At 35.7% G+C, this 15,478-nt stretch overlaps 1 protein-coding gene across 2 annotated transcripts in view; it reads left to right on the forward strand.

The window, feature by feature from the left end:
* Positions 1-15,478, forward strand: part of MTA3 (metastasis associated 1 family member 3) — a 131,885-nt gene that overhangs the window by 41,434 nt on the left and 74,973 nt on the right. For both annotated transcript variants that reach the window (XM_054279515.1, XM_054279516.1), the window contains exon 7: positions 11,046-11,148. In XM_054279515.1, the coding sequence (XP_054135490.1) occupies positions 11,046-11,148 (103 nt within the window). The remainder of the gene's footprint in view (positions 1-11,045; positions 11,149-15,478) is intronic.

Raw genomic sequence — 15,478 nt, forward strand, 5'->3', positions numbered from 1 at the left:
TTTTAAAATTCTGGCATTTCAACCAGTGTCTCATGCAGCGCAATAACTGATGCAGTGACAGTTTGTTTTACATGGTTGGCTAAAAAAGCAGAGAATAAGAGAGAAAAAGTGCTAGCATGGCACTAGGGATAGAGTTTATATGAAGTAGGATAATGCTTAAGAATGGGGGAAACGGGAAATTTTTTTGCTCTGTAGGAGTGCTTCTAATGCATTGTTTTTCCTGTCACATGCCTGCGCTGCTCTTTCTGCCTCATGCATGCCATCATAGGCCTAACTGCAGCTGTCACACAATTTAAATGCATTTACACAAAATAAAATGCATGACAGCTTAGCTAAACAAGCACAATTGAAGTCATGTTGTAAATAAGGAAGCCAATTGTTTACAGTAACCTCACTGGCCAAATCAGTGATTTCTGAAGTAATGCTTACTTTCATTCATTCATGGTGTTGTGAATCAAGTGGAAGGGCTGCAACCAAGTCAAAAGAAGTCTTCTGTCTGTCAAATCTCTATTAAAACTTACAAAGCAAAGGATATTTTCTAAACAAATCTAACAAAAAATTTTATCATGACTGCATTATAAGCATGATATGTAAGTCTAGTGAAATTGTCTGCAGTAATTCTCTGGCAAAAAATATCCCAACCAAACAATTGCATTTTTGAGAAAATTATTACAATTTGGAATAACAGTTTCCTATGATTGTTTTAAAAAAGTGATTTATCAAAATAAATTTTCTGATGTTGCATTTGATTTTGTTTACCTGGATGTGGTAGAACAGTGTGGTGCTAGGCAACGTAAGATGTTTAAGTGTTGAAATCAGGAATTTCAAAAAACCAGTGAGGAAGGACCATGTGAATCAGGCCATCAGCTGTTTATCCCTGCAGAAATATTGTAACTTGGGGTTTGCTAGTTTTCTTAAAATTTGTTTAAAGCCTATTAGAACTATTCAAACCACACACTCATAATCTCAGTTTTATCATTCAGTTTTGGGAACTTTCTCTATGGCTTCAGGTTAAATGTAGTGTTTTCTTGGGGGTCAGTGTCTGTTAGTGCAGAAAGTTAAAAATTCTGAGCAGCTGGGGCTCCAACAGGGCAGCGTCTGCTGGGAATGTTTGCTGCCTTCACTGCCTGGGTGCAGCAGCTCCCTGGGGCTCAGGCGCCCGCTCTGAGTGCGCAGCGAGCCAGGCAGAGCCAGCCTTGCCTGGGCACAACGGAGCCGTGTCAGAGAGGGACATGGGGCGATGGATGCCGGAGGGGTCAGCCTCCATTTGGGAAATGAGTTTTCCGTTTCTGTGCAGAGGTGTGTGGCAGGAACCAAGCAGCAAGGCATGGACAAATATGATGTGGTGTAAAGGTTTATCTGGGAACTGGCTGCTGGTCCTAATTGAGTGCCCAGTTCCGGGCTGCTTGCGAGTTCCTGTTTTCATAGCCTGGAGGGGTGATCTCAGGCTCTCATGCTAATGGTCCCCTCCCAGCTGCAGTCCTGTTCCCAGCCCGGTGCTGCTTATCTCTTGCATCTGGGTTTGAATGGAGACCTCAGGGAATTCCTTATGGAGCGGGGATCTGACACAATTGGGTTCTCTCTGGCCGTTTAAAGCAATACAAAGAGTGTGGAGTGGGCAAGGAAGAGGAGTACCCCTGCTAAGACATGCAGGAGAGGAATTAGGGTCTCTGAAATGGAGGACGAAGCACCCTGTAGCAAAGATGGTCTGTTCAAAGCATTTTTTTTCTTCTAGTAAATAAAACTAAACTAAGTGCTGAAGTCCCTCTTGCACACGTGAAAATACCCAAAGAGTGCCTAGAAATAGCACTTGCTGTGCGGCTGATTTCATCTTTGAAGCCAAGGCATTTTAGAATTAATGCAGTTCAATTAATTAATTCTTAATAGGAAGAAGGGGAGCAGTTGGGCAAATTTAAGCTGCAAATTTTGGATGACATACAGAGAAACTTCAACGTTTCTAAAATGCTTCTGTTTCAAAAACAATAAGTTAATTCCTTTAAGGGTGGTTTCTAAAGTTTTCACTGTTTGTTCTTTTTACTGAAACTCCATTGTAAGAGTATGTTGTTTTTAATAGACCAAACATACCAAATGGAAACTATTAAACTCAGTCCAAGCCTTTTAATGTTTAGGAATATTGGAATTTCAGGATTTTAAGTTTAAACATGATTACAGGTAAAGAGGCAGATGAGAAACTCATTTGCAATCTGTTTGGACTTGTAATATTGTGAAAGTTCAGAATTGCTTAGACTACTTGGTGTATTATGTTTTCTGATTCTATAAATGCTTCGCATATAACCAATTTTTTTTTTTATTTAATTGATAAAAATATACCTTAGAATGGTGAAACTCAACTGTAATCTTATGGGGAGGGATCTGTTCTGTTACTTCGTGGTACATAATTCTCCCATTTATTATCTGAACCACTGCTGAATTTGAAAGTCACTCATACAGCCAACCAGAGACCTGCAGCAGTCATTTCAATGGTGCATCTGATTCTCTTGTCAAAAGTCTGTGTGCTGGCTTATTTCTGTTAGTGTTGATGTAGTTGCAATGCTTTAATGCTGTTGTGAGAGGATAATAATCAGTCCTTTTTTTTTAAAAAAAATGCTGATATGACATAGTTTTAGAAGGTTCTGTATTCAAATATTTCAGTTAAAAATTGGACAGCCAGATACTCTGAGGACAGACTAATGTGTGTTTGTGAGGAATATCTGACAGGATAAACAAATATTGTGTCTTTGTGTCCTATTGATTTCCAGAAAATATGGTCTGTAATTTGTGCTAAGTGATCACTTTTTTTTGACAGATGCTGGATATTAACTGGACATATTAATACAGTAAAGTAGTTCTTAAAAATAAAATTCAGAAAATATTGCCTTTTTTTCCTGAGTTCAGTGTTTCACAAATATTATCTGTCTAACCTTTTGTATTTAACTGGCTTAAAGAAATCATGAGGCCTCATAATTTTGAGGCCATGTTAGTGTTTCCTTTGTGAGTGAAACAAAGTGCTGTTACAAAATGACTAAGTAGAATTAGAGTAAACCCATCTTAGGTGTGATCAAAGGAGGAGTTGCTTTTCTTGTGCACCCACAGAAGGTGACAACAGCAGCACCTTTAGGCTCTTCCATCAACAGTATGTGAAGGGAAGGATTTTGTGGAAAAAGCTGTCAACCATAAAGTTATTTCTGGATGGGGTTGAGGAACTAGTGTGTCTACTCACTCGTATACCTGCCTTGTTCTACATACAGCAAGTTGGGAGTTCACAGCCAGTGCCTCAAACCAGGTCAATTCAAGATGACTTTATGGGATCCACAGAGCAGAAAGCAAAGCTCCAAGTTTGAAATAAAAAAAAAAAAAACCCAAAACTTTAGGGGCAAGTACAAAAGGAGATGGTTATGCCTAACTCAGGTTTGCGCCTAGATGCCTAGAGACCTTGTAGAAATTGATTTCACCAAGTTCAGTGTGAAATGCATTGAATTTTTATATTTGACTGAAAATCTGCTAAATCAGCAGCAAAATAAATGATAACTTCAAAATATTGGTTAGAATCTTGGTTGAACTATAAGATTATGGCTTTCTATTTCAATGCATTTTTCAGAAGGAATGCATGGAACAAAAGATATAACAAGTAGATTTAGGAGTTCCTATTTGTGGAAGCTGCAGTAGAACGCCAAACATAACAGGTGTGATGGTGCTAACCCAGTAAGACTCCTCTTTATGGTCAGAATAGCAAAAAAATGTTGCTAAGACTTATTCATCTCAGCTGAAAATGGATATTTAAAATTGATCAGATATTTAGATGAAATGAATCTCAACAAGTAATAAAATTCTTCGTTATATATGCTCAAATATATTTTGTTCTCAAATGGGCTTTCTGTTGGTTGCACTTTTGATTTTGAGTTAACATGAATTTTTTTCTATAGTATCTTCTAAAAGTAGGAGCTGTTGAGGGTTAGGCAATTTAAACACGGTAGTCCCTTGTCAGACTTGAAGATTTTTTTTCATTAAGCTTGTATAGTAAATTTTGCATAATTAACTGTCAAATGCTTGATTATCACAAACAGTAAAATACACTTTACAATGTTGTTCATGTCAAATTTTAATAGGATTATGATATCCTTTACATCTCTTTTGACAATCTCACTTCTAAGGAGCTGAGTTATTGATTTTTGAGGCTGGACAATTAAAAGCACGTTGATTTAATTTTATCAGTTTTATTAGAAATGAAACAAAACACGTGTAAATGGCCTCTTGGTTCCTGTTTTCAGGAAAGAATTTGCTCCAGCCTGATCATGCATTTGCAAGGAAAATCTGTAGTTTAGGGCTACAGCCACATGTACTACAAAAGCTCAATTAGGTATTTGAAACTTTGCATTATAAACTGTAGTGTTTTATGAAGTGTTTTCAGTGATGCTATTTAAAATACTTGTTGCCTTCTGGTCCAATTTGTTGAGGTATTAAGTGCCTGTATAATTTTGATCAAACAGATCAAAATTATTGTGGTGATGGAAATTTCTGAGCTTCAGTTCTCAGATCATTCACAACTCCTATGTTAGCAGTCGATGATAAGATAGAAGAGTTGGAAATTGTGCTGTTTATCAATTAGATTTTACAGAGATGAGTTCTTTGGGTTGTCCTGTTTGGGATAGTTGGAATGGGTTTTTTCTGGTATTGTTTGGTTTCTTGTTAATTTTTTGCTCTGAATTGTAAAAGCAGGTCTGCCTTTCTCAACTTTGATTTATGCTTGAGGTCAATCAAGTTTTTGGTCTTTGTAAAAAAAGAGCCGTGATACTCTGCTGTCTTTAGCTCCTTGAGGAGACTTAGACTTCTCTTATTAGTGTTGTGTTTGTTATGAAGCTCCTATTTCTCTGCAGCTTGAAGGAAATGGTTAAAGTGGTTGCAAGTGCAGCAGGAATGGTCTGTGCTGCCTGTTGGTGTGGCAGGTTGGGCATGATTGCTGTCAGAAAGATTTTATTGCTAATAATAGCTGTAGAGCCTTGGCTGTGATTGTTCAAATACTAAATGAGTTCTGTCAGGTAGTCAGCCTTATGAAGGGTACAGTTATTTATTGTGTGCTGTGTATGTGCTTATTATCCCCCTGGGCACTCCAATCACTTTTCAAGCAGCAACGTCTTAGTGTTTAATTGACTTTGCTGGTATTTTCTACCTCAGTAACTTCACCTAAAAGGACTCACTGTAAGTTCAGAATGTTGTTTCTTTGCTGTTTTACTGCAAGTCTGATTTTTCTTCTAAATTTCTTCTGTAGAACATGAAAAAACAAATAGCAGATGCAGATGAAATGTGGTTTTTTACATTTTAATACATCAAAATATATTCATCCTAAACAAAAAGTTCTTGTCTAAAGGATTTTCTTTACATTTATTTACAAAAAAAGTTCTTTTCTCTTTAAAATGCTGAAGTAACAAGGAATTTGAATATTTTTAACTTTAGGGGGGGAAAAAAAACCCCAAAAAAAACAACACAACCCAAAACTGCAGGACCACAGATTTCCTTTTAATTTAGTCAGAGTTTTGGTGCGGGCTTTTTTTTGTTTGGTAGGATTTTTTCTGTTTGGTTGATTTGTTTTGTTTTTTTGGGTTTTTGTTTGTTTGGTTGGTGGGTATTTCTGTTTTATTTTGAGAATAAATGTCTCTGCATTATAGTATCCCTTTTTCAAAAGCAAGTATTTTACGTGCTATTAATATTCATATGTAATGTTCTACTATTCTTTTATTTGCACTCAGAATAATTTTCACCATGCTTTCCTGAAAACCCTATTGCCCCATCTGTTGTTATTTCAGGAATTTCAGCAAAACTGAAAACTGTTCTGTAGGGTTTTGAGAAAGAGGCAGCCTCACTTGTTCCTTCCTTCCAGCACTGGGCATTTCCATAAGCCAGCCATCCTTGATGCTGCATTATGTAGAAGTTGGTCATTAATGTGTGTTTGCAGTTCAGTTTATTCTGAGCTCAAGTACCATTCTTTCTGTTAATTTCTAGGAATTTAGAACATGATGAATTGAAGCTCTGACTGTTTAGTGAGTGCTTGTCTTTTGATCATCAGTGATTAAATTATAAGTACTGCAAGGCTGAACACTGAGAGAGCTTTAAGGTCATAGGAGGCAGTTCTATTTCAAAAGGGATTTTTCAAGTGCAGAATGATTAAATGTTTTTATACATTCAAGCTCTAGAGGATAAGTGGTGACTCGACTATGCATGTTTCATTGGCTTTAAAAATGCCCAGTAGCAGCTTAAATGATTATAGACAAGTAACAGGCCTTTATCATGTGATATATTTCATTTATAGTCTGTATTTTAATATCTCTATTTTTTTAGCCTGATTTTAATTTCTAGTCCTTATACGTGTCTTACATTCATATATTTTTACCATGAGATTTGCATAAACGTATAATTCCTTACCTGAATAATTGAAAGTTGAATATACCTCTGTCAGGCAAGCTAAGGCAGAGGGGAGATTGGTTTGAAATTGAAAGGGAAACAAATAATTTTTCTTTTGCCTACACTTTTCATCTAAGCTTTCTCATGTTATTTTGATCAGAGAAGTTATTTGCACATAATTCCATTATATTTTTTTGAAGAGTTAAGTGTTAATTTTTTAACTTTTCTTCTGAATTTTTTTAATCTGTACTGGTGAGAATTTCAAATGAAAAAAGATTAAATAAAAATGAGTAATAAGAATTTTATGCAGGATGAATATACTGACTCTTTTAGTGAGGAACTAATGTACTTTTCATCCAAGGAGAAAGCTCAGATTTTGCATTAGACAGACAGGCTTAATATCTGGAACTTTGTTCATATACAGTACAAGAAAATTCAATGTGATTCTATTTTTCTCCTCTGCAAGTCAGAGCAAATGTTTGCAGACTGTCTAAATAGCAGCATGAGAATGTGATTCATGAACTGAAACTTCATTTTCACTGATCTGTTGCCTATATTTACAACAATGGTACACAAACAACACAGGAAACTATGCTCAAAAAACCATTTAGGATTACCTGCAGGTAGTATACTCCCAAAGAGTTCTGGCAACAACCTGCTAAATGCTTGATCTGCTAAATCCATATTTCAGTGAAAGAAATTTCATTGTGTTGGATGCTAAACTCATCTAAGGGAGGATAATAGCCAACAAGTACCTCTCTTCCTCATCCTTGCAATGTTAGCTAAGAGATATTTCTGTTCCACAAGTACAAAACTGAACCACAGAGGTGAAGACACTGGATTGAATTCTGATACATGTGCTAAGCATTAAGAATGTGAGCCTTCACAAATGCCTCCACATTTATCTGCTTAGGTGTCTGGTGAGCCTGAGGAATTGACACACACATCAAAACTGGCTGATTTCAGGAGGTTGGATGAATAAATGAATTTGCTTACTGGGAGGAGCTCTGTGGTTGGAACTCTTGGTCTGGTGGCCAGTTCTGTCCATGGAGAGATCCACTGCCTTACCATGACCAAAACCCCACAGCCACAGATTTTCTGTCCCGTGGAATTAAGGATCCAGCAACTGGCACCTCTGTTTTGCATGTCCTGAAAGCTGGATTCATTCTGCAAACTGAGTACTGCAGGTGTCCAATTTGCATGTTTGAATTGAATTAATGGCCAAATTACTTTTTGAGAAGGAGAATAAAAGCTTTTTGAAAAATAGTGCAAGTTGTGCAAAATACATAAATAAAACTTTATATATCAAAGGTGTCTTTAAAATCAGACACCTCATCAACTGTTTTTCATTAAAAATTAGGTTTGTATTGTTTCATTGACAATAATTTTTAAAATAATCTATAGCTTATAGATTCATATTTCAGTTTCTTAGTATGTTATATTGCAGTATTTTCATCTTTAAATTCAAAGAATTTCACTCTAAGAAGCTGTTTGTATTGAAAGTAATTTTCTTTTAGTTAGATACAAGAAGAACCTAGAATCATGCTGAATCTGATGTACTAGTTATCCTTGGGGTATTTATCTGCAGAAAGAGAAATCTAAAAGGCTGCTTAGATCTTTAATTTCATGTTCCTCATTTTAAATACATTTAGTTTATTTTTGTTTAGAAATTTTTTTCTTCCTTTTTTTAGAGGGGCACATCATGCTTTCATTTGTCTAAAATGACTAATTGAAATACAAGACTTTTAAACTTTTTTTTTAAAGAAAATTCTTACTTTTTACTAGAAGACGTTCATGAGAAATAAGGAATTGAATGATTGATGAAGAGTAAACCAGATGTATTTCTGACAATCTACTAATGTTTTCCAATTAGTCATCAGGGTTAGACAGGCTGTAATAAAATTGTAAGCAGTGACTAGAATAAATTGGATATACTGGTATGGTATATCAGTAATTAAAAAAAATTTCCTTCTCAATACTTCTCAAAAGCTGTAATTGAAATGCTGCTGGTGGTAAGGGAAGGTGACACCTTTAAACTGAACTTCTCAGATGCACTGAAAATGGTTAAAGTAAAACTCCCCCATTCCTTTGTGAGCTGGGTTTTGCAGTATAACAAATTCATACTATGACAGCTTTATCATCTGTTCAGTTTGAATGTCTTATACTTTGGTGTCAAATTCAACAATGTATAAGAAAAATGTTGATGTGCTAACAGAGAAATTGCATCTTAAGGTGGTTTGCTAAGTTAAAAATCCTATGGGATGCAGTACAGGCATGATCAGCTAAGGATTGACAACTCAAGTAAAACACAGAGGGTTGGTAATCATTATTTTCAAAGACCTGCTTATATTATGTGATCCTCATTTACTAATGCTTTCAGCACAGGCAAAGGAAGTCAACAAAATACTTATTCCTGAAATTAACTTTTCTGAGGTTAATAGAGCACACCTTGACTGCCTCCATGGTTTGGTCCCTTTAAGTTACTTTCCCTGTTAAAGTGATTTTATCCTGCCATGTAAGTGGAAAATCAGGAATTACATAGCTGTTGAAAGTGCAGTTTGGCAGACTCCACCTCTTTTCTGGAAACCTCTACCATTGTTGCAGTGATATTTAATATTGCAATTATTAGATGTGTTTAGATTATTTTGGTATAGATATTCCATTGCTTGTATCCTATTTATGTCTACTGGCATTACAAATGCTGCTTGGCAATATTTGACATTCACATTTATGAAGAGTTACAACACTTTACAGTAGCAATTGTTTTGTTTCATCTAATTAAAGTAAGAACTGTAGTATTGCAGTTTTTTTATTCTTGTTGCAAACTTGATTCAGAATACATTTTTTATTTGAATACTGGTGCTGTGTTTGTATGATGTTTTCTCTTGGTGAGAAGTATAATCTACCTAAATAATGTTTGATCCTCAGACTATGATGTCCTGAAATGGTTAACTAACATTAAAGGTATTTAAAAACTAACTATTAACAGATTGAAATGAAGTACTCAGAGAATATTTATAAAATTTAGAACATCACCCACAACGTGTCTGTCACAGATGGAAGAAATGAATGTATTGACAGGTGTGCAATCGATAGAATAAGTTTATAGATCTAAAATCCTTTCCAAGATGCCAGAAATTAACAGTTTGTCTTCCATATTGGGTGTGAATTAGCTTGAACAGAAGCTGAAGTCCCATTAGGCAGTCAGTGCTTTATTGCCTGTGTATTGGAAGAAAGTAATTTACTGTGTTTTTCTGAGAATGTGACTGTGAAATTTGTTCCTGAAACATTAGCCAGACAGCATGGTGCAGTTCTAACTTGTGTGTTTGCTAGGGATAAATATATACCACATTTTAATTTCTTTGCAGAATCAATGTGCTAGAAGTTATCATATATTATGTGATTTGAGAAGAGCCAGTACTTGGTTTGCAGTCTGCTTCCAGTCTCTCAAGTGTACAGGTTGTTTCGTGTCTTGATGATACTGTGCATGTTTAGACTGGCTGTTTTTCTGAGAATGTGTCATAAGAAGACTGTCATAAGTAATAAGAAACAGCACAGAATAAAGTAATCTTCTGTGTGATCAGAGAGGGATCTACACAGCCCAGATTTTCAAAGGGAGTGGAATGGCTGCATCTGACAACAGGTTTTCATTCTTGCAGTAGATTGTAAAAGTCAAACTGGCAACCAGCTAAACATTAGTGGTTTTTGCATGTTGGCTGAGGGAAGAACACCCTCCTATTCTAAAACAGCAGGGAAAGACGGTGATTCTGACTTGACTGTTATCATCTCTGGTGGACACAAATGTGTTGGCTACATCCCACGGGAAAATCTCCTTGTACTGGTAGCACAGGTGGTGCTTCCTCCATCAGCCTCTGAAATGTTTCTTATTTTACAGGAGAAGTTATTGGTGTAGTAGGCAAGACAAGATCAAGTTTTATGAATGTAAATCCTTGTACCAAATTCACACTTCACTGTTCTTCCATGCAGTACAAATCATATTCTTGTAACAATGTATATAGGGCAAAATAAATTTTGGAAACCACTCCCACTGTTTCAGCCATGTGCATGTACACAAATTGTTTCGTTCACATAAATGAAGTTGGGAAATGATGGTGCAGTATATAGTAACTTTCTTGTTTTTAACAATACAGATAATGTAGTGGCTGAAGAGGTTAAAAAAAGCTTAAATACAGTAGACAGCATTTTTGCATAATGATTTATTTTTTCAGGGCATAGAATACAAATTGGATGGATTTTAATTGCTAAAGTTGATTAAGTGTAAAATTAAATTTAGTATGGCTTAAGTGCGACAGTAACTTTGATATACTAGACAAGCAATTTAAAGAAGCCACTGGTTGGTTACTTAGGGTATAGTTTCAACTTTATAATAACATTTTATTAAGGTTCATTGGTATTTCACCTCCTAAGAATGTCTCCTTAAATTGAAATGCTGATGTTAGGGGAAGGTATTTATTTTGGTGATGCTGCATTATGGAATTGACCTGGATAACTGCTGATGATTGTTAATCATGTGTGTGTATGTGTATATGTTTAAAAATGTACAATGTCTCTTTTAAACATGGTGCAAGAACTACACAAAGAAAAACATTGTGAGTAATAAGTGTTTTGTCCCATCTACCTTTTGACAGGAGAATTAGATGACAGAGAACAGGCAAAGCTGGAAGTAAAAGTGTGGGATCCAGATAGCCCCCTTACTGACCGTCAGATTGACCAGTTTTTAGTTGTAGCACGGTAAGATTAAAATCCTCTCATCAAAAATCCTTTTCCTTTTTCTACTGACTATTCATTCCCCTATATCGTGTTACTCATCCTGTTTGCCATTTTGTGAGCCCTTCTCTTTCCCACAGTTAGCTAAAAGAGAAAATCAGACCATGACCCTTGGTAATTTCTTGAAGCTACCAATACAGGAGGCAGAAAAAGAGAGCGAGTTTTGGAATAATGATACACTCCCTGTATTTCAGGTTGTAGTAGAATTTGATACTTTGAATGTAGATATCAGTTTGCTTTTCCCTCAGAATAAATTGTTTCAGTACTTTAATGATAATAGAGTCTTGTGTTTTACAGTACTTGGAATTTCATGGTGTAAAATAGAGGTTAAGAGTAGAAATAAAGAAAATGTTAACAAATTAAATGGGTGAAGAACTTGCCACATATGCATGTGGGCTGAATAATTATTTTGGATGAATATTGAAATAAAGTTTTGAAGTCATGTATTTCATTAGTGAAAAAAATCAAGTCAGCTCAATTTTATAAATTAACATGATTTTGCAGATTTATGAAGACAACATCAAAGTGCTTTGAATTAATAAATACCTTTAAAAATTAGGTATCTACTTAAAAAAAAATCTTCCAAAATTTTTAGGTTTCTTACTGAAGGGAAATTCTACATTCATAGGATATAACAGGTTTTGCCTTTCCTCTGATTCATAGTTACAAAGATTCTGTTCTAATGATAGTAGAGAACACAGTTCACATATGGATTTTATCCTGAAAAAATCCATCTCCTGTATTTCATGTGACCTGCTTGCTGAAAGCAATCTCAAATCTTTTTAGGCAAGTAATCCTTTTACATGGGTTCTAGTTTTTGGGATTTTTTTCTCTCTCCCTTTTGAAAAAACAATCAGGAAGAAAAACAGAAAAAAAATGTTGCTCTATATTTTCCAGCTTATTGTATAGTGATATGGGATGCTGATTTACTCATTTACAGTTAATGTGCTGATTCACTTGATTTTTTTCCTTACTCCACTTGAAATGTTGTATCCTTTCTATAAAGAACTAAAACTTTTTTTTTTAACTGCCCTTGTTGAATTTTCAAGCAAGACAGAGGAGTTTAGGTGTTAACAGGTGTTCAAAAAGTTACAGGGTCTGGTAGATGTTCCATAGTAACCAAGAATCCAAACTGCTTTTTCACCAGCAATATAATACCTGGAGATGTATGGCCAGTTTATTATGGTGTTCCCTAAAGACACATCTGTGTAAAGACTGGGAATTTTGGAAGAGTTCATTGATTGCTTTAAAATTCCACTATTTGCTGTTTCTCAGCTTCTGGGGAGCAGAAGCAGTATTCTGTGGAGCCAAAAATGTTCACAAAAGAATGTAGCAGTAAGCAGCCTGCTGGGAAGGAAGAGAGAATAATTAAATAAATAAAGAATAGCCTTTTCTCCTCCTGTTGTTTAAGACATCCTTTGCAATGCTGTACCCTGACCAAGCCTGCATTTATTTTAAAGTCAAAGCATTTCTGTAAAGATGGTTTCTGTTATAGTGGATCATGGCTGATTAATTATTACTATCCAAGGTCTTGGGGTACTTGGATACCACAAGAGTAGTACCTGATCTGTCATCAGGTATTACTCAGGTGCAGCTTTGTGGATGTTCTTGCACAGACCTCCATTCATCTTTAGAAGTTGCTTTTCAGCTGACAGAAATTGTTTCCAAGCTCCTATAGACTTGTATTCACAGGATGCTCTAAGTGGCTTCTGAGACAGATTTTTGTGAATTTCTGGAGAAATTGTTCTGTGATGATTTGGTGGCAGCTTTCAATTCAGGTGTTGTGTGGGTACAGCATTTATACTGGGCCATTATACAGGACCATTTAAAGCTGCTTGAGAAACAGTGGAGAGCTGGTGTTATGATGTGGTGAACAGTGCTTGCAGACACCTCTGCTAACTGAGGTTCACTGGGCATTGGCTGGGCCTGCTGGATTTCCAGTTGGAACAATCTTTCTCTGGTTATGTTTAGTTCTGAAAATTTGAAAATATGACAAGAATAATTTTTTCTTAAGTACCTTCCCAGGTGTGGTATTTGTTAAGTATGTGAATGCTATTGTGCTTGACATTTTAAAAGCATTTTCAAGTGATCCTTTTTAGATGCTGATTTGAAGGAATTGAGTTTTTTATTTCTTCTCTTTTTTTTCCCCCAGTCTGATCTGTTTGAAAGAAGAGTTGCTTTTGTCCTTAAATGCTTTAGCTTTTTCAATCTCAAAGGCAGCTTTGTTGTTTTTTCAGAAGGTGTTTAAATACTCTTTTTATTTGTTGCCCATTTACAAGTATATTTATATTTTTAGCTACCTTGGACATGTAGCTTTCCTGGTCTTACAGGGTTTGTTTTCTGCCTCAGGAATGAGAGGCCTTTTTCTCTAGGTTTATATGCCTGGTCAGTCTGGGCTTCTCACTAAGCCCTACTATTCATAATTTCCTGTGTAGAAAGGAAGAATATGCCTATCCTGTGCAGAAATTAGAGGTAACAGTGCCCAAAAAATGATGGAGATTAGGAAAAAAGTGGAAAGATCTGTAAACTTGGCCTCCCCAAGTAGTCTTGCCTGACACACAAATCTTGGGAGTACCTTATTGCTGCTACTGAAGCATAATTTGGGTAAAGACTCTTGCTTGAACTAGCAAAAGCATCTGTTAGGAGAAGCCTGAGGCTAATGTTTTCTGGGTTTGAGTTGTCTTTTGGGTAATGTTTGTGCTGTGACAATGAAAAGTCCAACAGCATTTTGTACTGCATTCAAATAAGATACAGCTGCACCAACCAGTTTTCCTTCTGTCCTATACATTGGCCATGTTCTGTGTCTGCCAGCTTCAAAGGACAGGAGTTTGAGAAGCTGCAACAGCCATTTAGATCTGCCCACATTAGGGAATAGTTCAGTATAGTAAAAATGGGTTTGTAGAATTGAAATGTTTGGCGCTGAAGGCCCAGTGTCCCACTGCACATTTTGAACAGATTTTTTTTTTAGGTGTGTCTCTAATCAAGTCCTGTGGACTAAATATCTATGAGTGTGTGGAAGTACTTTTAACAGGAACCCAGCTGGGATGCATTGAGATACTTTTTTTTTGTTGGCTAAAATGAAGAAGATAAAAACACTGGGTACGGCGTTCCTAATTGGAGCTGATTTAGATACACTCTGTTTCCTTCAGTCATCAATCTCTTATAATTTCTAATATACAAGGAATACTTCATTTCATTACCAGATCTTATGTTCTTTTTCTAATTCTGCCCCAGTGTTAGAAAATAGAAGCATTCCTATTGTCTATATAACATAAGACACAGTGTTCTAAAATAGAAGCATTCCTATTGACCATATAGCATAAGAGTCCTGTCTTCTTTTGGTTTTTTAGAGTAAAAAAAAAAATCTTGCCCAGTCTCAAATGCAATAGGAGGTGTGGTCTCTGGTCTGGACAGATGCTGAGAGCTGAAGAAATGACCCTTTTTTTTTATTTTTAAAAATCTTCTTTCTATCTGCTAATTTGGTCTACAATTCATTGCATGATACATTTGTGGTACATTCTGGTTCCATTTATGTGCTTTATGATTCAGTGAAACCATTAAGAATGTAGTTCTTTTATTCTGCTTCATCTAACTACATTACTAACATAGTCTTCTGGAAGGAATATATTTCTAAATGAAGCTATTTAACAGACATTTGTGGTCCCAGCTTATTCCCAACTAAACCAGGGTTTTGAAATCTAATTAAAATAGCCTTGACACATTGCATCTCTACCTTAAAATTTTGTACTTTGATTTCTATGATGTTAAAACGGCATTATATATCTCTATCTGACATATTTCCTTCATTTGAATGCCTGCTTATTTTTTGATGTAAAACCATATGAGAATGGAAAATTAGTCGTTAGTCATGTTTAATTAAAGCTTTATCCTTCCTGTGTTGTTCCCACTTTTCCATTTGCTCTAGGACATTGATTATAATTATTTTCTGTTGGCTACTATGTTAAAAGTGCTTACAGTATTTTGGAGTAGTTGGAGAAGCTCTATAATTGTTATATTTATCTTACAGTGGGGAAGGAACACAATGCAGCTTCAACTGGCAAGGTGTCTTTCATTATACAGAGAAAAATAATGCATTCATTAACTGAGAACCATGAGTAAAAACATTTACAGGCGTGATCAAACAGTAGTGCTTTGTTCTTGTGAAATAATTCAATGTAGTCAGTGGCAGTAGACCAGATTCCCAAAGCTCATAAATGAAAATAAATACATAAAATATATTGGTTTGCAGTCTTTGGTATTACAATGCTTCTGAATTCTCTGGAGGTGATGAGAA

Source organism: Melozone crissalis, unplaced genomic scaffold (assembly GCF_028551555.1).
Source record: "Melozone crissalis strain CALT ecotype California unplaced genomic scaffold, PUWL_Pcris_2 ptg000027l_1, whole genome shotgun sequence".
In the NCBI taxonomy this organism is placed as follows: domain Eukaryota; kingdom Metazoa; phylum Chordata; class Aves; order Passeriformes; family Passerellidae; genus Melozone; species Melozone crissalis.